The 18,252-nt window shown below is 41.8% G+C and overlaps 1 protein-coding gene and 1 long non-coding RNA gene across 10 annotated transcripts in view; one reads left to right on the forward strand and one right to left on the reverse strand.

The window, feature by feature from the left end:
• LDB2 (LIM domain binding 2) overlaps nt 1-9,333 on the reverse strand; it is a 383,866-nt gene extending 374,533 nt beyond the window's left edge. For 2 of the 9 annotated variants that reach the window (XM_078068421.1, XM_078068423.1), the window contains exon 1: nt 8,840-9,332. In XM_078068421.1, coding sequence (XP_077924547.1) covers nt 8,840-8,971 — 132 coding nt within the window. In that variant the 5' untranslated portion in view covers nt 8,972-9,332. Of the gene's footprint in view, nt 1-8,839 lie in introns of all 9 variants that reach the window. The other 7 variants (XM_078068424.1, XM_078068425.1, XM_078068420.1 and 4 more) reach the window with 6 other exon arrangements.
• LOC118539139 (uncharacterized) overlaps nt 5,636-18,252 on the forward strand; it is a 62,579-nt gene continuing 49,962 nt past the window's right edge. Inside the window, exon 1 of the long non-coding RNA XR_013446291.1 lies at nt 5,636-5,956. This is a non-coding gene — a long non-coding RNA (uncharacterized LOC118539139). The remainder of the gene's footprint in view (nt 5,957-18,252) is intronic.

Consider the following 18,252-nt stretch of genomic DNA (forward strand, 5'->3'; position numbering starts at 1 on the left):
CTTCCGTTCAGATCTTTACATTCCAGGCACGTCACTCTTCGCTCCAAAGGAAAAAAACACTGTTGGAAACACTGTGCATATTTCCTAACTAGAAGGTGCACACATACACAAACACAATCCGATTGGGGAGAGCATCTCTCTCTCTCCGTCTGTCTCTGTCTGTCTCTCTCTCACACACCCATACACACTAGTTAGCAAACACAAAGTTATTAACCACAAGATCATACGCTAATATAACTTTCCATATTTTCTGTTGCGCAAGTCATTTCAAATAAGCTAATTAATGGCCCTAAAAGCCCTTTCCCAAAGTGCAAAGTGCTCCAGGAAATGTAAGGTACGCTCATGATTCATCTCCTAATTCATGGCTGTGGGCCCCTAGGTAGATCCAAAGAGAGAGAAGCGGTAGATACATCAAATGAGAAAAAAACACTAGGATAAGTGTAAATATTTTTAATCAGAAGTCGGGAGACTCCCAACAGATTCACACCACCCAGAAGGCAAAATTCTCAGGTCAACACTTTCTTCTCAGAAGAAATTCCTTTTCCAGCCTTCTTTTTTCTGCGGGTCTGGCTGAGCATTCTATCCGTGAACGCTCACCGGGCTCTTAGGCTCACAGATTCTTTTCCAGCTGTAACTGTTGGTAAGATTCAAGGCAAATTCCAGTATCACTGTGGATAGTACCGATACAACGGAATCTCCTTTATTCAACCGGTATATTTTGCATATCAACTATGTGCTAGGGAGCACGGTGGGGGACAACTACGAACAAGACAAATGAGGCCTCTGCCTTCACACAGCTCATATTCTATGGGGGACAGGCAGATGCTTCAGAAATAAACTAGAAGCAATAAAATATGAGCTTGCTATAATTTCTATGAAGAAAATTACTAGGACATGTGATAGTAAGTGAGTGGGGTGAAGGGAGGTCATTTTAATTGAGGTGCTCCAGGAAAGCGTCTCTGTGAAGGGGCCATTTAGGCTGGTCAGTAGAGGACCTACGAAGTGCTGGGACTCTTACCCTTCATTGTCACTACCTTCTTTGAGATATTTAATTGATTACCTGCAAATAAAGCCAACGCCATGCCAAAATCTAATTCAAATTAGATCTGCTAATACTTCATGGGTTATTATAGAGGAATCTGTATATCCATCCTATGACTGAGGGCAAAGCCGTTGAGACGTGAACGAGCTTGGAGAGTTAATAGATCCAAAGATGCTCTTTGTGACTGGAGTCTACTGAACATGTAGAAGGAGATAAGACTGGACATCTGGAAGGAGCAGATCAATCCATTCTTACAGCTAGAGCAAGGAGCTTATTCTAGGTGTAAGGGAAAGCTGAAGAGTGACGTGATCGGATTTATGCTTCAAAAATATCACTTTGGCTGCTTGTGGGGAATAGATTTTAAGGTGGAGAGAGGGAACAGGGAGCACAGTTAGGAAGCCATCCTAATCCTGAAAAGAGAGGATGGGGTTGCGACGTCACCAGAACAGAGTAGCTCCCTCTTCTTCAGAGGGGTCTGTCAAATCTCTAACAGTGGGCCTTCTGTTTTTAGTTGGAAGACTAAAACTTCAAACTAGGTTAGTCAAAAGTGGTGGTTAAGTGAGGGCAAGTCAGGGCCTCCAAAGGAGAGTGGGGGGCCTTTACCAAACACATGCTTTGGGAGAGAACACTGAATGGGTAAGTGAGAAGATACAGCCCCCAGGGATGCCCAGGTATGGACTCAAGTCTACACGTCTGTGAGCTTCACTTTTCCTGTATCTGTTACAGGACACCAGAATGCATGAGTCTCAGGCTTGGGGTAGATCAAATAAGGAAACCCATCTAATGTCCAATAATGGGCAGGCATTTACGGTAAAGACAAGGGCCTCACTGGGAGCTGAAGTAGGCTGCAAGGGTAGGTAGGGAACATCACCTCCCCACAAAGAAAGGCAGAGACACGAGGTGTGGAGATTGCCTCTTGAAAGAGGATCACACTAGGCGAGTGGGAAGCCCCTGTATGCCTTTATTTTCCCTAAGATTCCTCATTGAGTACCTGCAAAGGAAGCCAACACCAGGCCAAATTCTAATCCTAATTTAATCTCCTAATAGCTCATTGTTTAAGACAATCAAGACACCATCTTCCACAGAGTATGCCTGAGAAGGGTCAAGCACTGGATGGACACCTAAATATTTTTAAGGAAAAAAATTAAACTTTTAGATGATTATGCATAATAATTCCACAACCATTCCAGTGACTCTTCAGAGAGGACCACTTCAATGAATACTGAAGACACTCGTTCTTCAAAAGGGAGTGTCATTTCGGTTCTTTTTTTCTCAATAACCAGGGTATATGGTCCATCTCTGGCACCATCCTTTGGAATTGCACATGGTCCCTTTCGAAATCAGTCAGGAATCTGAGAGACAAATAGTCAAATCAAGTTAGGTAAATGAGGTCACCTTTCCAGCCCACTGCCAAAGTCAACCTGTCCTAGGGGAGAAAAAATGAATTTATTCACCAAATAAATTTCTACAGGTGAAACTAGAATCCTAGCTAGTATTTCTTAGCTCAGGAGAGGTGCTAAAGCAGAAAAGTTAACAGCACAACCTCTAAAACTCAACTAGCATCTGTGTGACCTTGGACAATTTACTTAACCCTTTGTTTCCTCAGGAAAAACCCAGTTAGTGGCACCTACCTCCTGAGGTGATTATGAGGATTACAGGCGCTAACCTACAGCAAGCACTCAGCACCGTGCTCAACACATAGTGAGCACCCATGGATGTTAGCTATCATCACCCTGACCACCTTTCTGAAGGACGTTTACCCTTCAGTGCGTGGACACACCCATAATCCACCGCGTATTAATCTGTCATGGCACCTCATTGTAAGACTCGGTTTGTATGTATTCCTTCATTACCAAATTGTAAGCTTCTAGAGGACAGAAAATGTTTTAATCATCTCTATATTTCTAGGCTCTGGTGTTGTCATTGCCTGAAATACGGCAATTCTTGAAGAAATAACTGAATTTTAAGTATTAATAGTTTCCTATGTCCAGATGCATGCTCCTACAATTTAATTTTTAAAAAAATTTAGGTTGAACTGATGAAAGAAAGAAGAAGAAAGAAAGAAAGAAAGAAAGAAAGAAAGAAAGAAAGAAAGAAAGAAAGAAAGAAAGAAAGAAAGAAAAATATCTTTGTCAGATAATGACAGAGGTATATGTAATATCTACATCAGTTGAACATTCGTTAAAGCTCTGCTTTCTGACACTTTAAAAAAGAGATTGTTTTCCAAGATCAATTGTATTTTGAGACCCACCAACCAAACCCAAATAAGTTTATGAATCTTATTCTTGACAATGGATAAAGTTGGATATTTGGGGTTGTTTGTTTTATGTTCCGTTTGCTTGTTCAGAAAGGAGGTGCTCTGTGTTCCTCATGAAAAATGAGTTAATGTGGACAAATGTAATAAAAGGAGATTTATAGCCCTGTTCTCCATACAATTTAAATTAATTTCTTTCTGAGACCCAAACAAAAAGCTAAATGCATAAAAAATGCATATGGGTTTTAAATCCTATATCATAATTTACACACCAAAAAGGGAGATATTTAAATGTGCATTGATTTTAGACTGATATGAAACAGTGTTGACTGTGAGTTGAGAGATTTTTTTTTTCTTCTTGGCCTCCTACTAATAGTTAGTTTGCAGCAATTTTTAATTAAAAACAGTTCCCATAGTAAGAACATGCGGAGAAAAAAAAAAAGACGTCAGGAAAATAAAATCGGTACAAGAGTCCTGCAATTTGTTTTCTGAGGTCATGTAGAGATTTTGAAAAATAAGAGAGTTTGGAAGTCCTCATTTTTAAAAGTGCACTTTTGGTTTCATTTAACATTTTCAAAACAGCTTTCCTTACCACTACCAACGCCCCCTCCCCCCACTCCTCACAACCCCCTTCGGAAAACCTTGGAAAGTTCTCTGTTTAACACTGAAAATCATTCCTATGACACAGAGTAACAGCAGGATTTTTCTTTCTAAATTTCTAGGAAAAAAAAAATTCAAGTTATCACAAAGCGTTTCTCATGTTTTTCCACCTATCCAAAATACCTAATCTCATTTTAACTAGACTCCATCTGAACATCAAGGATACTAAGCTACCCCATGAATAAACATGATGTTACAACGTGAAACCCTGTGACTGAAGTATATAAAAATGTAACTGAAAGAGAAGAATGAGAGCCCCCCAGCCCCTCCCACGCCCTCCCCAGGGAGCTGCAGAGTTGAGCAAGGAGGGGTGCAGGCAGCAGATTTAAATTTCAAGGTCTTCAAACACTGTTCGCGTTCGTATTAAATCCTGTAAAACCAAAAACTGTAATTCTAATAAAAACCTTGTGTGTGTGGCTTCCAATTGTAATCACAGTTTTCTCTTTTGGAGTGGGATGTGTAATGTTGATAAAAGAAAAAAAAAAAAACCTCGAAACAGAAGAAATACATAATGGAACCCACACTTTCCTGGAGTTTGTGGTGTTTTATTAAAATTAGCGTATTGCCAACAGGAAAAAATATATATATACTTAAAAATAGCTTTGTTGCAATGGAGACATGTTGGGTCATTTGAGAAAAAAAAAGGTACAGAAAAGTTAGCTACAAGAATGAAGATTTTTATAACTTGATAAACTTTCTTAAATTCTATAGTAATCCAACATTAGTAAAATCCTCTCACTAAAAATGAAGGTCACTATGATGTGTCCCACATTTTACCTATATTTTTCATTTCACAGACCTCAGGAAATGAAAAAAAATACTGTTTACTGTTAACTAATCACTGAAGTTTTTACAGAACAAATTCTGATATCTGTAGACCATGTTTTTATAGCCTATCTGACTGCACTCTGCGTGCAATGCTAAACTAACTATAAAATTGTGTAGTTGTGTTCTTCTCAAATACATTTGGGACAGCAAGACCATTCAAATACAAGAATTTTGGAAGACGTCGGGTAAATCATGGTAGCACACACAACAGAAAATGTCACCCCCTTCCTCCTGCCTGGGAATTACAGTGACCAACAGTGACGCAGAGCTCAGAGTTTCTCTTAATTTCATTTAAAAGGGTGGGGGGAGAACACCCACACATTTCTTTATGAAATTCCACTAAGATTCTGATGTTGCAAATAAATTTCATTTCCCAGAACAGCCAATAGCATTTAAAACATTTTTTTTTGTTGTTTCTGGTGGCTTTGTAATACATTCATGTTCCTTTAAAAATGTCCTATAATCTCTGAGACACTTGCTTTCCTTTGCCACAAAGATTAGGGACCTAAGTCACCTCATGGATAAAATAAAGGTGGAGAAGGTGGGGATGAGCACTTTTAAGGGGAATGGGAAGCTGATGCCCAAAGCACCTTCAGGGCACACCAGGCCCCCAGAGGCACTGGGATTGTGTTAATTCCAGTGACATAGTTCTCGAACTCTCTCTCCTCTTCCATCTACTGATTCACTGATCGGCAAGTTAACAAATGTTTACTGAGTACCTACTTTGTCCCAGGAACGGCATGCTCCAAGCAGTACTTTAAAACAAGACTGTCAGGGTCTCTGCCTTCAGCTTTTTCTCCACTATGACTTCATTGTTTCAGTACTATTTGTGAGTTCGAACTGAATACCATGAGCACAGAAATAATGTCTGTGCTCCTCATGCTGGTTCACAATACTTTCTCGTACAAAAGAAAACCAAACCCAGGACTTTTGCAGCATCTGAAATTTTTAAGAATTTTAGCGGTATCACGAGGTAATTTTTAGATGAGGAACCATGATCTACGCCAAATAGTTGTAGGAAGTGACAGAAACAAGAAAGGCACAGGATTAACTTCCAATCCAACGCTCTTTAAACTCTCACTACCCAGTTTCTGAAGGACTTTGATTTAATTGGAAGAAATGCACCAATTGCAGGAGAGAATGCCCTGCGGTCAGCTACAGAAAGAGAATAGGTAAGTCCCCTGCTTCTTTACCACTTTCTTTCCTTTCCATAAAGAAGGAGGTTTCTAGAAAATTGCTACTAACTTGACTACAATTTATTCATCAACATTGATCTGCTACAATTTCTTTCTAGCCAAGTCTATGTTCAAAAAGGAATGGGGACTTGAGAGTATTACCCAAATTGTGTGTGTGTGTGTGTGTGTGTGTGTGTGTGTGTGTGGTATTAGGACTCAATGAAATAATACCATGTAATATAGGATCAGGAACCAGAAGACAGAGGAGAAAGAAGTGAGCCTCTCTTGCCAAAAATGACTGAAGGCCTTGGTTAAGTTGCAAAAGTCACTCAAAGATCTATTTGATTTTGTGTGTGAATAACCTGGTAACTCTTTCCTGGCTATTCTTGTATTTTGTTTCAACCATCTCTAGGACTCAGAACAACTTTACATCAATAATCATCATTGAAGGCACAATGTAACTTCCTCACGAAAAGGGTTTTTTTTTGGTCTAAATATTTTCTTTTCCAACTACAAACTATGATTAAAATTTAATATTGAATGTTAATATTTAAATATCTTAGGAGAAATTATTTTATTCTCTCCTTTTTTCATATGAAATGAAAACAAATTTATGGCCTTTGGGTTCCATGACATCATTTACTGCTTGGCAAAGAGAAAAGAAGTGTCAGGGCGATTATTTGTATAATTGTAAAAAAGATCTAATTAAAGGGGGAAATGTTCGGGGTTGGCTCTAGAACATACCAGAAAACACTCACAGTGCTTTTTTGGTCACGGTCAGAGAGGTTTTAAAAAATCTTTAAGATTTGTCAGAGCAAGCTTTTCTCTCCAGTTTCTTGAGCTAGGAAGTGGTTTTTTTCTACTCAGAGGAAAATCTTTAAAAGTAATACCCCATAATCCAAAAGGTAGGAGTTCCTGAGTTCAGCTCTCACAAAAGATAATGTGACTTTTTTTAGGAAACATACTACGAAAGGGGGACTTTTCAAAGGTTTTCTTTCAAATGGGAAACAAATGTGGGACCTTTCTGCATCTGCAGATTTCCGTGAGGGCCAGGACAGGGAAGTGCCCCAGATCATCTAGCTCTGAACTGGCCAAGTGATAATTTAGGAGCACAGGGGAACACAGATAACGAGGGAAATCTGCCTGTTCTCCTAACCAAGGAGGATGGCAGAGAAACCTCATGCCACAACTTCTCAGAAACTTTCTAAAACATAAGCTGGACGCAGGTTATTTTTAAATCCTGTTGCTGTTCAGGAACTGAGCCCTAATGGCCCTTGTTCTCTTGTTTTCAACCAAGTATATTTTTAAGACTTTTTTAACCCCAAATTTGTATTGCAATGAATGTGTGTTGAACTACAAGACATTTTCTATCCCCCTAATTCTGATAAGCAAGCTATGACAACCAACAGTTTCTGCAAGAATTTCAGAGTCCCACAGATAGTTCCAAAAAAACTGAACGAAATATACAAACTGTAACACACACACAACACACAGGAATATCATTTACTGCCAACAGGTCACCACCCTAAGCAAAACAGGGTTTACACTTCTGTAAAAGCTACTGGCTTCTGGGGAGAGCAACAGTATCAATTATATTTAACTTCTATGATGTATTAACATATAAAGAAAATAGTGCTAAAGACAACCCAGTTTTTGTTTTTTTTTTTTTTAGAAAAAAAAAAATCAGTCCTTGTCCAGCAGTTAGCCAATCAGAAAGCAGGTCACATCTTGTTAGCTGCATTAAATACATTAAGCGTCATGAATTCTCCATGCTCTGTTGACAATTTAAGCAAGTGTGTTTTATTTTATCATACAACATTAAGTGAGTCCCCTTCCAGAGCTGAGAGTCAATCTTCAATCTAAAATTCCACCAAAGCTATTCCCTTAAAGCTCTTTGCCATCAACCCTCTGGGTATTTGCACTCGGGCAGAGAAGACGGGAGTCCCAGCGATTTCTACTTCTTAAAGTGACTTTGGTGCACCTATAACAAACTCCTCAGAACACTTCAACACAAAGCCCCAACTCACAGGCAAATGGACAGCCCAGCAGCAGGACCTGCCAGCCTAGCTAGCACATAGAGAAAAAGTCAACTGGCATTAAATATTTAAATTGCAGGAGGCAGTCTGGAGTTTTGCATTTACAAAGTTCTGAAAGTCCTCTCTGCTCCCAGAGTTGCTGGCCGAGAAGGCAGAGGCTCACTCCCTCTCTCAGGCACAAGATTACAAATATGCAAAACTCGAGCTGACTTGAATGCAGAGCCAGCTCCCGGTGGAAGGTAGAGCTCTTAGCGAGACACTCCCATCAGCGATAAGAGAAAGTCGAGAACCCCCTTGCCCCAAGCAACTGGTTTCTGAATTTAACACGGAAATATACAAACAATGTATCCCTCCAGGGTTAGTTCTGAAAAGTGTAGGGGGTTACTCTTCTGCCCCCTCCACCTCGATTTTGATGACTTTGAAAAGCAAATACAGGTCAAAGCAGACTTCCTCTGGGGATTTGTTAAAAATTTATTTTGCCAGATGCAAATGATCCCCCAAATCCCTGGGAATTATATCTCACGAAACACCAACGGGACCGACTCAGAGCCTGCAAGCCCCAGAGTTCGGGAAGAACAGCATTTCTGGAGACCCGGCAGGCGAATCAAGTGCTGGGTTGTCTATTTCAAGATTCCGGCAGAAACTGTCCCCAGCTCCAAGAGTTGCTGTGCCTGGAAACCCAGCGTTCAAACTAGTGGATTCATCCTGGCGCTCATTTCCACGTACGTGGTAGTATCTAGTGGGACACTTCCCACAGAATTCAGCCAGCAACCCAGGAAAAGCCCATGCAGTTTAAAAAAAAAAAAAAAAGACACAAACACACACCCAAGGTTGAAGTACTTACCTCTGTGCGAGACTGCAGTCTCTTGTTCATCTCATAGATTCGGTACTCTGGCTGCACCATGTATGGTGTATGTCTCCTATAAAATGGGCCGAAAGGAGAAGAATAGAAGGGGTCATGTGGTGTGCTGGACATCTTGCCTGCTTGTCGAAAATCAAGCTAAACAGAGTATCAGTAACGTCCATGCAGAGCACATGGGCTGTGTTCCTCACAGTACAAAGTAGACGCACGCACACGCTCACACACACACACACACACAGAGGCAGGCAGGCAGGCAGGCTGAACACACTGGCTGGGAACTGCTGTTGGAGCCCTCTATAGCAGGAGAGGAGAGGGAGAGCGAGAGAGGAGGGAGGGAGGGAGGGAGGGAAGGAGGGAGGGAGGGAGCACGGGAGAGGAGGGAGAGGGAGAGAGCAGGAGCTTCAGAGAGGAAGGGAGGTTGGTAGGGAGGAAGGGAGGAAAGGAGGGAGGGAGGGAGAGAATGAGAGTGAGAGAGAGAGAGAGAGAGAGAAGCTGGATAGCTTTAGGCACCACTGCTTGTTTTTAAAGAAGCAGTTTGTGGAGAGGTCATTTCCTGTCCACACTGTAGACTAGTTCAAAAATATAATTCTCCTCACAGTCTGACAGAAGTCTAAGGTTTGGTTTTAATTTTTTTCCTCCAGCCAGGACCCTTCACAACCTGATTGCTAAGCTTGTTAGCATGTAGGTGGTTTAACCGCTGCCTGAGCCACTCACCCCTGACAGCCGCACTGTTGTAATGTATCAGAAATGTGATTACTACAAAATACAGAAACCCCGCACCGGGGTCCCAGGTATTAGAGCTGGTGATTCACTCCCATGCCAAGATTTCCCTCTGCACTAATTTCCCTGTATAGTTTTGGTTTTACTTGCTGTTGTTCCAAGGGCTTGTTACTTTACATTTCACCCCCTCCTCACCCCCGCCCCCCCACAATCAACCCTCTTCCCAGCCCCTCCCTCCTCTCCCAAGGCTTCACTCAAGCAGGTTTAAGGGGGCCTGGGTTCAGGTTGCGGAAGCATTTTCAGGTAAAAACAATCATTCGGAATGTGGAATGCCTAAGATACATTCATGGAGCAATGGGTTGGTTTTTTGGTTTTTTTTCCTTTCTTGAAAAGAAAAAAAAAAAAAAAAAACTACTCCCAAAGCCAACCTCCAAATAAGATAGGAAAAGCAAGAAGGAGAAAACTCCCACAAAAATGACCATGGAAAATTCAGTTGAGTAGGAAATTGCAGATAATTGAATGGCTCATCCCCAAATAACATGTCCAGCTCTGATGGAGGCAAGGTCTTTATTTTCCAAGATTGGTCAAGAACATAAATCTTTTCGCAACTGAGGTATATGATAACTGGAAGAAAATCCGCACAGCTCAGGGAGGGGTAAGGATCTCTACCAAGAATTAAATGATCTATATGACAATGAAATTCCACTGGAACCAATGATAACCAGACATATACCCTTAAACAAAGCCCAGACACAGAAAATGTAAATGTATTGAGCTAATACCTAGCTAGGTCTGTGGTATTAAGAAAAGAAAGCAGAAACCACCAAAAAGGGTGATGCATGCAAGACCTGAATGTAAATGCATGCAAATGAGACATTTCTTCTTTTTAATAAGCAGATTAATTAACTTTCTGCCCCAATCATGGCTTGGGGTATCTCCAAGTCACTAGCCAACAGGGGATAAGGTATTGCTAATTCTGTAATTTACACTCTTAAGAATACTCAGGAGTAGAAATACCCCCAAATTGCTGTCTTGATCAGTCCCTTTCCATGATTGTATGAAATGTTTGCAGAGTCCACCCCAAACTTCCAGTGCGACCCAACACAGTAATGTCCCTTGCCAGGATGAGATTAGGGGAGACATTACACTAAGGCTACTTGGAACTTGTCTGAGAAGACCCCAGGGCAGGCCAGCATGCTTGGTTTCAGGTTTCATTACAAATCCAAAAGCTGGACTAAATTTGCTGCAAGGTTTGTCAAAACACACAACCTTCTAAAGACAGGGTTTCAAACAAATTTGACTTGATTTATGTTTTGGAATGATGGCCACTGCAAAATCTAACGGCTCGTTGTGTTTAGATTCCCAAACTAAAGACGTTCTAAGAGTTTAGTGCCTGCCTGAGTTTATGTTTACGTGGCTGGTTTTTGGAAGAAGCAGCAAAGTCACACCTAGCAGGCATGTACAGCCCAATATTGATCAAAAAAAGGAAAAGCTCAAAAATCCATTTAGGGAACTCCTTTCTAATAAGGTAAAATTTTACTCTCATTAATTCTTGCAGACCATTCCAAGTTATAATTGGAAATACCGCTTCCTGTTAATACCTAAAGACTCCAAATTCAGAAATATCTGAAAGTTTATCATGCTTGGGGCACAGAGTTTTTCATCTCTATTACTTCAAGAGTCTCCAAACTGGTCCCCCTGCTCAGATCCACAATTCTTGTGCTTCGTCCTTATTATAATCAGAATGTTGACTGCAGAAAAGAAAAGCTGATTTTGCCCCACATCTTTCCTTCAGTGTTTCCCTGCCCCCAGTAAGAAAACATCCATGCTCCCTAGCACGGCACACAGAGCTCCTTAACACCTGTGTGCATGCGCGCTCTCTCTCTGTCTCTCTGTCTCTATCTCACACACACAGCATTTATTTGTTTGTTTGTTATACTTGGTCTTCCTAAAGTTACAATCTTGTTTCATGCATGCACACAGTTGTACTTTTATCCCTTGTTTCCCAGCAAACTCCTACTCATCTTTCCGTCTAACTAAATTGTCTCCCCTCCTCTGGATCTTTTCATTATTCCTTCATTAATTCATTTATTCCATAGATATTCTATTCCCAGCGGAAGGGAGCATGGACCACAGCCCCGGCCAGAGCACTTTGCAACCCTGGTTGCACCCCTTCTCTGTGCTGTGAGAACTTGAGCAAGTGATTCCATCCCTCTGTGAGCCTGTCACCCCATTTTTAAACTGGAGACAGAGAGAGTGACGATCCATAAGATCGTTGCAAAGGATTAGACAAGATAATGCACTACAATGTATTAGATAATGCAACACATGTATAATTCTCAAAAAATATTATTCTTCCTAATATATGCTTGGATGCTAGGAAACTTTGGGAAGTCAAGGTGGATAGCAGACATGCTCCCCACCTTCCTGCCCCTTGCGCTCCACTGGGGGTAAGAGGGTAGACAGCGTAGGAGAACTAAAAAGACTTTGGGAACATAATTTCAAACTGTAGTGTGTGCTATGAAGGAAATACAGCAGTTCCCCCTTATCTGAGGGGGTACGTTCCAAGACCCCCAGGGCATGCCTGAAACCACCATTAGCACTCAATGCTACATATACTATGTTTTTTCCTACACATGCATATCTCTAATAAAGTTTAATTCATCAACTAGGCACAGTAAGAGATGAACAACAATAACTAATAATAAAATAGAACAATTAGAACAACACACTGTAATAAAAATTATGTGACTATGGTCTCCCTCTCTCAGAATAAAAGTCATGTGACTATGGTCTCCCTCTCTCAGAATATCTAACTGTACTGTACTCACCCTTCTTGTGATGATGTGAGTTGATAAAGTGCCCATGTGTTGAGAGGAAAGGGGGTGAATGACGTGGGCATGTGACGTAGTGCTGGCCTGCCTTTGACGTTCTGACCATTTCATCAGAAGGAGGGGCATCTGCTTCCAGGTCACAGCTGACCACTGGTAATTGAAGCTGCAGGAAGCAAAACCATGGAGAAGGGGGTGGGGGGACTGCTGTAAATAAAAGCAAGAGTTAGAAAATAATGTCCCCATTTGGGTCAACACTGTGTGTCTTCTGTGTTCTTCCACTGGAGAATTTACATGTAAATGTGCTAATTGCTATCATTGATTAAGTCTTCACTGTGTGGGAGGCACCGTGCTGAGTGGTTTATACAAATATTCTTTATTGATCTCACAATAAACCTATGGGATTGATTCGACCACTCTCTCCATTTTACAGATACGGAGACTGGGGCTTCAAGATGCTATGAAACTTCTTCAAGGTCATACAACTAGTAAGTGATAGGGACAAGATTCTTATGCATTTCCCTGCTGGAAGCCCAGGTCCATCTTCATCATAGGGCACGTCTGTTGTTTGACCCCAATGGCCAGCGTGGTACTGAGCCCACAGTGGGTGCTCAAACCATACGCACCTAATCAAATGGAAGAAAAGACAAAAGGATGAAATGTCTCCCATTACCTGGATTTTATTCTTTGTCCTGCTTAATTTCAGGCATCCGCCCCTACTTCTATCCATTCTCCCTAAAGCCTTGCCAAGTTATTCCCACTCTTCTTACTGTCCCAAATCTTCCAGAACATACTCCCAAAATTAGACAGTTAGGTCTTCAATGCTTTGCACAATTAGGTCACCTGGTTGGTTTTGCCACTTCCCTGTTTCTGAAGGGACCAGCTATGATTCATTTGATTCTGGCCCAGGGCTGAGCATGATAAGTGAGAGAAATGATGTGCTCATTTTAAGGCTGCAAATCAACTCCTTTGGGAAACCATAGGGAAATTCAATAAGCAATGTTTGTATACCATAGAAGAATGAACAAGCCTAACCCCTGGTGTGACAGTTCTATTACCCCCAAAGACTGAGCCATGAGTTTACATATAATTTCGCATGGTAAGTATTGAATAACCTCCAAAAGTCCTCACACAGACATTCAAGGTGACTGAAAAGCTGGCCTGACCTTTAAGCTTGGGACCTCACCTTGCCACATTCACACTAGGTCTAACCCACAGAGTGTTTATTTTTCCTTTAATTTGAAATACTTGCCAACAGTTTACAAAAATAAAGAAGTTCATATAAAATCCAGATTTTCATCTTGTCTTGAGAATCATAAGCTCTGGCAACCCTCAACCCTCGGCCCCCTCCCTGCCTGTACGGCGGCAGCACATGGGGAGACCCGACTCCGAGTGCTTGTGTCTCCATCACGAGATGGCCTTCTCCAGCCAATGTCCCTAATTTCCATTTACCTGCCTGATCCCTCTCGGGATCTATGCAATTGCACCATCTCCAATTCGTCTACAAGCTCTGTTTGCTTCAGAAAGCTAGTTTTCTTACCACTCTTCATTTCCCCTCCTGGCCTTCCTTCCTTACCCATTTCTGTGACCCCTGTCTTTTTCTTTCTGCCTCTTCATTCCATAAGCATTCAGCGAACATACACGTGCAAAATACCGCTGAGATGTGGCAGGGGGATAAGGACAAACAAAGATATAGAAGGTGTGGTCTATTTTCAGGTGACTTCGAGATAGGCGAACATGTGCTTCCTTCATTCATGACAAGTATGTATTCAGCCCTTACACTGTACTAAGCACCGTGCCAGGTGCTGAGCATACAGCTCCAGGAACAAAATAAAAGTAAACACAGAACCAATCCCCAACTCAAGAGTCTTTACAGCAGTCTTGAATTTTTAGAGGATGAACTTTGGAGCCTCATGGACTTGGCTTGAATCTTGAATCCTGCATATAGCTGTGTGACCTTGGGCCTTTAACCTCTCTGTGCCTCAGTTTTCTATTCTGTAAAATGAGGCTAATAACAATCCTCTGGTTCTTCTGAGAATTAAGTAAGTTAATACATGTCAATTGACTAGAAGAGTGTTTGGCATTTAGTAAGCATTCACAATACTGTTATTATAAGAAGAGGTGACAGGGATTCCCCAATCTCAGAACTAAATGTAAAGCGACACTGTGAAGTCTAATAGACAGGCTGGGATAGGGACTAGGGAATTAACAGTAGAGAAATGGGAAAAAAAAAAAAACCTAAGGCATACTATGGTAGGCATCTTCAAACTTATAAATGAAATGCTAATCTACAAAGAGGCTCCAAGGAAGGAGGGCTTCATTCAAACTAGGTAAATCAAGGAAGGCTTCACAGAGGAGTTGCACTTGTGTTTAACCTCAACAGATTTGTCAGAGAGACAGACATGAAAGTCTGAGAAAGGTCATGCCAAGCCGAGGGGACACCATGGAAATGAACATGTCTGATGTCAAGCAAAGTCAAGAAACTTGGCGAAAGTAAGACAGTAAGAAGCTGTTGGAGCCCAATTCTGGAAGACTTAAATACCATTTTAAGGAAAGTGCAATTTATTGCATGGGCACCAGGGAGTCAGAAAATGACAAGATAAGTGCTTTGTTTGAGCAAGATGACTTGCAGACACAAGGAGGCTAGACTGGATTCAGACAGACCCAAGGACTGAACTCTGGATTGGGAAGTTGATTTCACTCAAGGGCATCCCTAGCCCACCTGTGCTCAGAAACTTCTCTCTGGAACATCTGAAACAAAAGACCCAGAACAGAGGCTGAAAAACTTCTCTTGTTGCTCTTGGCTCTCACCTAGAATTAAAATGACTGATGACTTTGTGGGATTCCTGGAGGAAATCTTCTCGTCAGTACCAGTGGCCATTGCTCAGGCATTTCAAACTTACAAATAGAGTCAGTCTGTGGTTGAGGAGGGCATTGCTGACCGTGCCAAAGAGCTCGAAAATCTGTCTCCACCCTGCAGTTTTGAAGACGTATTGGGTTTCCTTTCTTGTGGTGTTCACTGTCATTCTCTAATGTCCTCTTTACTAAACCAAATCTAATAAGTAATTGTAATGACCAAGGAAGGCTATAGCCACTGAAAACAACTCACTTCTCAAGTATCAAAAGTAAAATCCAACCCACAGCATGGACCATCCAACACTTAGTTCATCACTCCAGAAGTATTCGCTGAGGGCCCACTGTGTGCTGGACCCTCCTTCCTCAGACTCGGTACGATCTGGCCCTCTCCTCCCCTGCCAGCCACATCCACACCTCCGTTTCTTCCCATGACTCTCCTTCCGCTTCATTTCCAGTACACACCCAGCCCATTCCCCTAGATTCTAGAAACCCTCCTCTCTTTGTCCCTGGCATTACTATCTCCTCCTTAGCTTTCAGTCTCAGCTCGAGATACTACCTCTTTGGAGCGCCATCCATAATCAGATGATCTAAAAACCCATCCCTGACCCCTCAGTTTCTACCGCTGAATTCTGTTGGTTCAGTCTCCACCCCGATCACTATTTGTAACCAGGTCTGCATTTGCTGTTTGCTTGTATGTTACCTGTGTACACTATGAGCTTGTGAATTCTGAGTGTGGACGATGTGTTGGTTTTATCCACCCATTAACACTCAGAATTTAACATGCTGCCTGGCAAATGTGGGTGCTCAGCATATTTTTGTAAAATAAATGGGTGAAAACTTATCAGAATGAATCCCAGGAGAGCTGTCCTAGCCATTTGCACCCCCTAATTCCAGGCCAGGCTCTCCATTTAATAAGGACGTGTAAAAGCTCTTATTCATTCATTCATTCATTCATTCATTCATTCATTTTTTCATTCAGAAAGCATGTATCGGGTACTTACTACAAGTCAGGTACCATGCTAAGTACTGGGTAAAAATATTAAAGCTTCAGAGACCCCTTTCCCAGGATCCAGTTACCTATCAGGCCCTTTGTTGTCATGATATTTCACGTAATATCATTCTCTGTGCCGTCAGGGGCAATGGGTATGTAGAATGTCAACGTCAAATCATAGTGTAATCTATTTTCAACCCACAGGAGACCATGTAGCCAAGTGTCAAAGCACTGCTCTTTGGATCCAGTTTTTCTCTTCCCCATTGGGTGAACTGGATTCCACACAATTACCGTATGACTGAAGTTAGCTTTCGTTTTAAAATGGAGGTAATAGTACTAATTTCATATGGCCATTATGGCAATCAAGGAAGAACGTTTAGTAACAATAACTAATCCCTTATATAGCTGTTACGAAATGTCAGGCATTGTTCTAAGCACTTTATAAATATTAACTCATTTAATCCTTACAGCAATCCCATAAGATAAAGACAATTCTTGTTCCTATTTTATAGATGAGGAAGCATAGGCACAGAGAGGCTGAGTAACTTGCCCATGGTTACCCAGCTGGTAATTGGTGGGATGGGCACTGGCCCCAGGCAGTCTGACTTCTCTCTGTTGATGCTATCAACCAATATGGTCCACAGCCTTTGTGCATCTCCACACTAGGTTGTGAGCTTCTCGAGAACAGAGAACAGACCTTTTCTAGTATATGGCCACATAGACATGCAACACATATTGTCATGAAGAAACAAAAATATAAATGAGAGCATACAGTGTATCATTTGGGACTCTTTTTGTTTACACGTAAAAGAAAACTTATTCTAAAAGCCATAAGCAAAAAAGAAAAAAAAAAAGTGAATTTATTGGCTTATGTCATTGAAAAAGCTAGAAGTATCTGAGTTCAGTTACAATAGGATCCAGAGCCCAAATGCCCTACAAGCTCTCCTCACTCACAGATAGGCGTCGTCCTTATGTGATTGCAGACAGGGCTGAGCTTTGATCTGTCCAAATTAGCCCAGCCAAAAGAGAAGTTTCCTCCATAAGAGTTTCAATAAAAATGCCAGTGTTGGGCGCCTGGGTGGCTCAGTCGGTTAAGAGTCTGCCTTCAGCTCAGGTCATGATCCCAGGGTTCTGGGATCGAGTCCCACATCGGACTCCTTGCTCAGCTGGGAGCCTGCTTCTCCCTCTTACTCTCCTTCTGTACTCTCCCTCTCTCTCAAATAAATGAATAAAATCTAAAAAAAAAAAAATGTCAGTGTTGACTCTCATTGCCTGGTTTGGACATAAATACCCACATCTAAACCAATCATTGTGGCCAAGAGAGTGGCCAGTCCTAGGTCACATGTTTGCCTTTCCAGCCTGAGCCAGAGGTTCATCCTTCTAAATCTAGGGGCCTGACCAAATGGCAGGGTCCTTAGCAGAAGGTAGTGTAGTGGGTTGAACTGTGTCCACCCAAAATATATGTTCAAGTCCTAACCCTCGTTACCTGTGAATGTGACCTTATTTGTAAATGAGGTCTTCTTGGATGTAGCCAAGTTAAAATGAGATCTTATTGGATTAGACTGGGCCTAAATCCAATGGCTGGAGACACAGAGACACAGAGAGGGAAGACAGCCATGTGAAGAGGGAGGCAAAAACTGGAGTGATGCCCTTATAAGCCAAGGAGCACCTAGGACTGCCAGAAACCACCAGAAGCTACGAGGCAAGGAAGGATTCTCTCCTAGAGCCTTCAGAGGGAGCATGGCCCTGCCCTCTAGAACTCTGAAAGAATGCATTGCTGATGATTTAAGCCACCCGGTGTGTGGTACAGGGTCCCTGGAAGTTTAATAAACAGGAAATGGATCTGGTACGCAAAGCCTCTGATATCCAAGCGCAAAGATGCCTGCTTATCTCAAAACAATGTGAGTTGGAAGGGAGTGCAAGGAGAGACCCTGTATGTTGTCTCTTCCTGCACTAGTAAGAGTAATAACAATAATAATAATAATAGCATCATTTAC

This window comes from Halichoerus grypus, chromosome 3 (assembly GCF_964656455.1).
Source record: "Halichoerus grypus chromosome 3, mHalGry1.hap1.1, whole genome shotgun sequence".
NCBI lineage: Eukaryota > Metazoa > Chordata > Mammalia > Carnivora > Phocidae > Halichoerus > Halichoerus grypus.